The 8,041-nt window shown below is 43.7% G+C and overlaps 1 protein-coding gene across 1 annotated transcript in view; it reads right to left on the bottom strand.

Annotated features, from left to right (window-relative positions):
- MTHFD1 (methylenetetrahydrofolate dehydrogenase, cyclohydrolase and formyltetrahydrofolate synthetase 1) overlaps positions 1-8,041 on the bottom strand; it is a 60,114-nt gene that overhangs the window by 49,137 nt on the left and 2,936 nt on the right. Inside the window, exons 2-7 of the mRNA XM_018556593.1 lie at positions 7,408-7,492; positions 6,442-6,501; positions 3,544-3,597; positions 3,080-3,216; positions 1,562-1,662; positions 496-632 (exon numbers count right to left, since the gene is read on the bottom strand). Of these exons, the coding sequence (XP_018412095.1) occupies positions 496-632; positions 1,562-1,662; positions 3,080-3,216; positions 3,544-3,597; positions 6,442-6,501; positions 7,408-7,492 (574 nt within the window). The remainder of the gene's footprint in view (positions 1-495; positions 633-1,561; positions 1,663-3,079; positions 3,217-3,543; positions 3,598-6,441; positions 6,502-7,407; positions 7,493-8,041) is intronic.

Here is an 8,041-nt window from a genome sequence, read left to right as displayed (position 1 = left end):
ACAAGTTATGTTACCCCTAATGAAGCGTATCTAATGCTTGGATGGTTGCTTGTTAGATATGGTGGATATTACAGCTACTTCTGGCGTTGAGCCCAATAGTTCCGGCTAGAATACAGTGCGCGGATCGTGTCAGTCACTCTCCTCTTTCTCTCCCTTTGTCCATTCACAAAAAGCCTTGTATTCTTTTCAACAGTACATCCTGGGTACCCAGGATATGTAAATGTAGTTTCAAATGGTGTCAAAGTGGTTGCAAGGAAAACCACATCTTTAGCAACCAATTGCCTCCTAATTTAATGGAGGTTCCTATAGCACAATGGGGGTTCCCTATAGCAGATACAAGGTTGAGAAATAAGAGCACGTTCAAGTGTGCTGACAAAATTTGTCAGTGTTGGGCTCATTTTAATGACACTGGAAATACATAAAATGGTAATAAAATTGTTTATCTTATTACTTGCAAAGTGTGTAAAATTCAAAACATCAGCTCAAGGCCCTTACCTCCTCACTCAGTGGATCCGTTTTGGAATGGCAGGTGGTGACCGTAGCATGGTTCCATAGCAGCAGGTCATGCATTGGTGCACCCACAATTTTACTGCGTCCAATAACCACTGCTCGTTTCCCCGCAATCTGAACCCCTAAAAAGACCAAAACAAAAAAACGCACAAACTGTTCACAATACACATATGTCAAATGTATAAAGTGTGGGAAGGAGTACAGCCAAAATAATTCCATAAAATATATATTTAACTTTTTAAAATGTATGCTACAGAGCAAACCTGGGCAGCAAAGAAAGTGAATGAACTAACTCTAGCCAGCAAACACTAAGGCCTCATTCGGACTGCCAAGAGCCGGCCCGTACAGATCCGTGCACGGCCGTATCGGGCCACTCCCAGGAAGGTGCAGCGTGTGATTGTACGCAGCAGCCTGTTCTTCTCTATGGGAGTATGCGGCTATACGCCGCCATACGCTCACCTAAACTGCACATCCGTGCGGGTGTCTGTGCTTGGATGCAGACAGGATCCATCCTGTCTGCATCTCAGTGCGGAAACACGCACCCGTACGGATGTGCGGCTCGGGTGAGCGTACGGCCGCATGCTCCCATCGAGAAGAACAGACTGCTGAGTACAGTCACGCGCAGCACCTGTCCTTCCCGGGAGCGGCCCGATACGGCCGTGTACGCATCTGTATGGGCCGGCTCTTAGCAGTGTGAATGAGGCCTTACTGTACTAAAATCAGAAACATCACACAAATTTACCCTTCATTACATTTAAAAGCCCAAAGTAGATTTGAAGGTCATTGTCTGCATGAGGTTCAGACAAAGTGGGTAGGGTGGGCTACCTACATGAAGCTTATGGTGTAAAGTACTTATTGGAGTTTGACTGGCACCAAGTACTATCACCCCCCAAAAAAAATATTTTACAGACATGCAATGGATATTTTAAATATTGTATGTAAAAAACAAAGCCCTTGATTTGCAGGTTGTTGCTGGTAAACGATTATATATTAAAAACATACAGATGACATATTATCCACTCTTAACGTTAATGTCCATAAAACACCCCACCTGTTTGCCGTATGAGATGCAGACATCCTTTTGGTGTACATGGAATAAAGCAATCTCCGAGATCTCCCCTTGCCAGTTTTCCAGCATTTATGCTTGTGAGCCTGTATAAAATAAAAAAAAAAAAAGAAGAGAAAAAGGAAAAGCATATTCAAACAAACTTTATATCAGGTAAATCTTCCCAGTATTTGAGAGTCCGATCTAAAAATGTTCAGAGCCAGCAACATGCTTTAATTGGATGCACAGTGGCTATATACATACTGTTAGCACAGTGGTAATATATAGTTATGTACTGCCTCCCCACCCCAGTAGCCAAATGACAAACTGCCCAGACTCTGGTGGTTTTGTGCGAACAATGGCCTCAGAGGAGGCTAGCCTTTAAACAGAATTTGGATGCCTTCGAGGGCTCAGAATCGGCTGGGAAAAAAGTGTGCACTCCCTGGCTAGAACACTGCCAGAATGAACACCTCGGGTGGATGTCCATCCCCGAGGAAGCAAGCAGTTTAAATGAAAAGGCAGAGAAAGCTCCTGTCTAAGTGGTAACAGACCGGGAAGCATGTGTGCCTGTCATTAAAGCCACGGTTACTTAGACAAAACTGGAAGAGTAAAGCCAGACCTGTAAAATAATGAAGTAGACACTCACCTCCCTAGCTGCTGACCAGCCCTGTAAAGAAACCCTCCGCTGAAGTGTCTTCTAAAACAAACACTCCAAGGAGTGTAGATCTGCAGTGACCTCTGCTCCCCTCAGTGGTTTCTCTTGCCGACTCCCACATACCTACAGAGAACAGCAATTGTGCTGCAACAACCAGTGAGCTCTGTGGGGGTCACTACAGATTGACACTCCTGGAAGTGTTTGTTTCAGCCAAGAGCGTCAATAACAACCAGTGATGCAAACAGTGGGAAGAGCATGATGGGCATTCGCCAAGGGTCTAGTTCCCCATCAGGTCCACTCTGCTAGTGATAGACAGCAGGCAGTAGGTGGATTCCATAGCCAATAGCAGGCTGTTGAATCCCACACTGCCTGCTGTCAATCAGCAGGGGAGCAGACCTTTATGGGGAACTAATCCCTCGGCTTCCCCATGAGGCTCCCCCCACCCACTATTAAAACGTCTCAGCTGCTTCACCACTCTGTCAGGTGCAGCACTGCACTAAGGACAGAATATGTGGTATGGACACTCCAGCCTCAATGCGGCTCCACACTGTACCAGTTTACTTTTATATGAATCTGGGGCATGCACCGTCATTAATCATGTGGATGCACCATGGAATACTAGTGTCAGACACAATTTATGAATGCCAGGGAGTCTTATTAAGCAGAACCTCGGATTGCTGGGACACCTATTATTACAGAGTTGTGCTGGATATACAGCCACTCCAGAGAGTCCTTAGCTCTAATTAGCAGACACACAAGATCTCTACAGGGTTACAAAGTTGTGCTTCATAACATAGCCAGGGCACACGGAGAACATCCCTCTACATAACTCCCAACATTAAAAATGAAAAAGTGGCTGTAAAGCTTACCCATCGACATCTTTGGCAGGTGACACTGCATTGGTAACCTTTTCTGTATCTATTTTGTGATCGGACTCTAGAGGCAGCTGAACAATTAGCCCATGAAACCCTGGATTCTCATTAATCGACTTTATCTTGCTCAGCACCTAAAGAGACACATATAATGCAATTCAGAGTCTTACCACACTGCTAAGCAGCACAGCACAAGTGGAAATTCAGCCAATATTTCATTTTTTAGCTTTAGAAGAGTTGTGAAGGATTAGAACCTGTGAGGTGAATTGTGCATTCTTTTTGGGAAAACACTAACAAGCTCTAACCTTTTCCCATTTTTTGTGCATTGCACATGTAGCTAGGCAGATAGAAGAAAGGTTTCTGAGCCTTTGCGGTTTACCAGGTCTTAGTTTTATACATTAACAAACTCTGCCTTCCCCGGTTCTGAAAGTTGCCCACAGTTTTCTCCATGTTCCCCTTACCTCGGCCTCAGAAGCAGTCCTTGGTAACTTTACGTGACTAGCGTTAATTCCAATCTAGAACAAAAAGACAAACATTTTACATAAGGCAAAAGATAAGACAATTTTATGAAACCTATATTGTTTGTAAACCCCTAAAGAGAAATTATAGTGTTTTCTGGGAGAATGTATTTTCAATCAATGTAACATTCTTCAGTAACTTTACAATTGTGTATGAAATAACTTCTTAGATGTCATAAGAAGCAACTGTGTCATTTTCCAAAAAAGCTCCACCTTATGATAAGCTGTTCTTAAACTGCTTGACCTGTTTGTTGTGATTAAACCCGACTGAAAATGCAGCATGTGGCCAGCATTGGATAGGCAGCTCTGTACTTAATTTGCAGCTCTCTGGAACCCTAGGGCCCTTCGAGAGAATGCCTGCAAGACCGGTCAATGCAAGGGCTGGCGCCATCCAATGACCGACAGCGCCAGGGCTCACTTCTCCACTGGCCAAAAGTGGAAGGACACTCTACAAATCTTCACAATCTCTGCTTTCTGTCTATTATTCATATTTATTCAAAATAATTTGTTACATAGAACAAGGGGGTGTTATAGCATGATTCGCTCTCTGTATTCAATTCTCTAGGTACAGCACATTATTCGTGTATCTACAATTTACCAAACACACCAGCATACCATGAACTGTACATTCAATTTTGGCAGGGATCCCCATGACCTGAAAATTTCCTCCAAGGTAAAAAGGTTGAGATCTCAGTAAAACCGAGAGTCCCAGGTCAACCAAAAGGGCCATTTAGCAATTATAGCATGCTGCCAAAACCCAACGTGTCCGTACACAATATGTAAGCCATGTGCGGGGAGAAAAAAAAAAAATCATACAGGAACACTGCTATTTTAGTTGACAGCTTAACAGTTGTGTAAGATAAAAGGCAGCAGATAGAATTACAGCATTTTAGCCGCTGTCAGCTTACCGGTTTGAGTATGTGCAGTTTACCCGATAGGAAGCACCATGCATATATACAGGAGATAACAGACTATATGAATGGCAGATATCTCCATCATACAGGACACTGAAATGCAAAAGTGTACAACACCCAGTGATTCTAAATCCACTATAAGGCCCCATTCACACTGAGCGACAGGAAAATCGCGCGACTTTGAGCGATATTGCGTGACGAGCGATATTGAGCGACGTGTCACGCGACTTTTTCCTATTGGGCTGTATGCAATCAGGAGCAATATCGCTCAAAAAAAGGGTCATGTAGGAGCGACAAGCTACCAGCGACGAGCTACAAGCGATATTGAGCGACGAGATGTGAACAGCTCCAATGAAATGTATTGGAGAAGCTACATAGAGCGATATCGTTGCAAAAATCGCGCGATAAATCGCTCAGTGTGAACGGGGCCTAAGGGTCTCTCAGTGTGTGGGGGGTGTTGGGTTTTATTTAAAAACTTTTTTTTGTACTGTTGGGGGAATATCAGGGGTCCAAACAGACCTGACATTTCGTTTTTGTAATAGACATCTTTTTTTGCCTCAGCACTCAATGAATGGAAAGCACTCAGTACAGAGGCTTCCGATTCAGAACTGGAGTAAATGTTTTACTATCACCCAGTTATGAATGGGTAGAAGCCTCTATACTGAGGTTTCCACCCATTGAGAAACTTAACAGGAAGTGATGCAAAGCACTTCCTGTTCATTCATAACTGGAGACACAGTACTAGGTGTCCCAAGTTGTTTACAAACAGTGGAGTAATCAGCTGATCACTCCAGTGTTTGTCCTGCACACACAGGATCAGTAAATATCAGATATTTATTGATTCTACGCTCAGCCACCCGACCCACCACAGAGCCACCAGGATTTGACAGCCGGCGGCTCTGATCTCATCCTGACATGCTGCGCTCCCTCCTCCACCGGCCATTATTTTACAGGGGACCGCCGGGGGTACCGCTCTGGTATAAGTTCATGGCCGCTAAAGCGACCATGAGCTTATAGCAGAACAGTAAAAGCCACTAACGTAAGGCTTGCTGAGCTGGCCAGCTGGAAGCAGTTTTCCTTCGTGAGAGTTATGTCGGTGGCAGCGATAGGGTTAAAGACCAACTCCAGCAAAAGAAATATGACAGAGTGAAGAAAAGTAAAAGATGTCAGGGTTTTAATTTGCACTGTGTCCACAGTGGAAAGTTATCCCTAACTTCTAGTTGTGACAGAAAGTGATGGGAAATCTCTCCAGCATGGACCGCAATAAAATATTTTTAATATAATTGGGAAGGGTTAAAACCTCTACCACACTACTATTACTGTCTGTGTCCATGTCACATGTCCCCTTTATTTTCTGTCCTGTTGTCACAGGGACAGGAAGTGAGGTGACATCTCACCAATGGGGTTGTGGACAGCAGTCAAAACTTAACAGAAGTTCTTTCAAGTTCTACACCTTTTATTTTAAAATGACTAAAAAGTATTCAGGACAAGCATTTTACATCTGCAAGAGCATGAAAAGCAACTGCATGTCTGAAACCTAAACAGCTGTGATGGCCAAAGTTCAGACAATTCCTGGTAATATCAAAGTTTGCTCTCTCCACCCCTCACACTTTTTTTTTGGTGCATTGCTGTGATGGGGAGCCTACGTGGGCAAAAGGAATGTGCCAGAGGAAAGATGGGGCGGGCAAGTTGCCACACTGCCAGGAAGTGTCAAAGCTTTACCAAGCAGTAGGGCCTGGCAGTCACAATAATGCAGCAAGTAGATGCACATGTTGTGCCCATTGTGTATACATAATTTTTTTAGTACTAGATCTCTCTGCCTAGTTCACTTTTCCAGCCAAATCAACAGGTACATTTGAATAGAAAACTACATTTCTCTATAATAACATTCTTTACAGAGCCTCAGGAGAAGAGGAAACCAAGTTACCTCAGCAGCAGCTTTCAGTTTCATGCTGATGTACAGGTTGGAATCTTCTCGGTCTCCCACCTATGAAAGAAGATACAAGTGGTAAAATCCTGATAGTGTAGCTCAGATTTCCATTCATTAGACCAGAAATACATAAAGCTTATGAAAATTCAAAAAAGGATTAACCCTTTTGCTGCCAGAGCAGTTTGAGGATTTTGCACACGTTATAATCCACACTTGGGCCCAAGAGTTAATTAACCCCCCCACCCCACCATTACATATTTCCAGAAAGTAAAGACTATGCAGGTTAAAAAAAATGGCGGTTGCACATTTTTTTTGTCAATTGATATTAGCACAACTCTATCAAACAAAACAAAACCAAAAATACACAAGTTCATTTTAGAGCACAAAAACACTACCCATTTTTTTGCAAAATTTGGGTATTAAAATTACCTTGAACCTTAAAATTTGTGCGCGCCTGTGAAATGGCGACAATATTGTCCAAAGGCAATGTTTTAAAAGCCTGTACAGGTCTTCAATTTAGAAGTGAACGGTGAATATTGGCCCTAGAATTATTGCTCTCTCTCTGGCACATTTGGCGATATCGAACGTGTGGTACAATCATCGTTCTGGTAAGTAGGTGTGCCTAACATGTGTTTGCGTTAGTATGCACATGTTCGTGGGGATAGGAGACATACATTTTTGAGGGGGTATTTTTACATTTGATTTAACTTTAAAACTTTTTTTTTTTTACTTAAGGGAGCACATTGGCGGTTTCAGGTTCTCTTGACATTAGGGTTCTAGTAGCGTGGCTGCGGTTTCATTGATTTGAATGCACCGCCATACTCCCTCCTGCCCCAGAACGTAGGGAGCCAGCCAGAATGTGCTTCAATGCATTCCAGCAGTGAACCGTGCTGGAACGCACTTGGAGCTGGTATGAACCGGCCCTCGTGCAAACAGCTTGTCAGGACAGTCATGGCAACATACCTGTAAAATGGCCAGGCCTGGCCGGAACCCGCTCAGCTTCACCTGCATGGCTTCCACTTCATTTTTCAGGCGCTCTCGGACAAGTCTGGAAGATAAACGTTTACATCAATTGAAGTGAAGAGTCTACGTGGAAGTAAACATTATCACCAATTAATCTTTATTCACTAATACAGAGGTAGACAAAGTCATGGAGTCCAGGAGTCACCTCCACTGACAACAAATAGAGAAAACCTCAAACATTTAAGAACCATTGGCTACCTGACTCCTGGGATGTGTTCAGCCCCGTACTAGAATCTTAATGATAAGCACAGAACAAGAACTCCGGGCTTTTCTTTCTTTCTTCTAAATCCTAATTAATTAAAAGACAAAACAAAGGACTTGCAGCCCGACAAAGTAGATTGATTAGTACTACTACTACTAAAACTCCTGCTGTAAATCTGTTCGGCAGAGAGGCGTGGCCTGCCGCACGCTGTGCGTCTATGGGTGTACAAAGCTTCTTGTGGGCATGGCCGGGAACGTGCACGCATGGGTGCCTCCACAGCAGCAGGCTAGCTGATGGAGGCACCGGCAAAGGGGCGGGAGTGAGAGCGATACGGGGACCAACTAGAGAACAAGGAATTGAAAATCACGCATT

This window comes from Nanorana parkeri, unplaced genomic scaffold (assembly GCF_000935625.1).
Source record: "Nanorana parkeri isolate BGI_ZX_2015 unplaced genomic scaffold, ASM93562v1 scaffold12, whole genome shotgun sequence".
In the NCBI taxonomy this organism is placed as follows: domain Eukaryota; kingdom Metazoa; phylum Chordata; class Amphibia; order Anura; family Dicroglossidae; genus Nanorana; species Nanorana parkeri.
The sequence above is the reverse complement of the archived record's forward strand: the minus strand, read 5'-3'. Positions and strand labels throughout refer to the sequence as shown.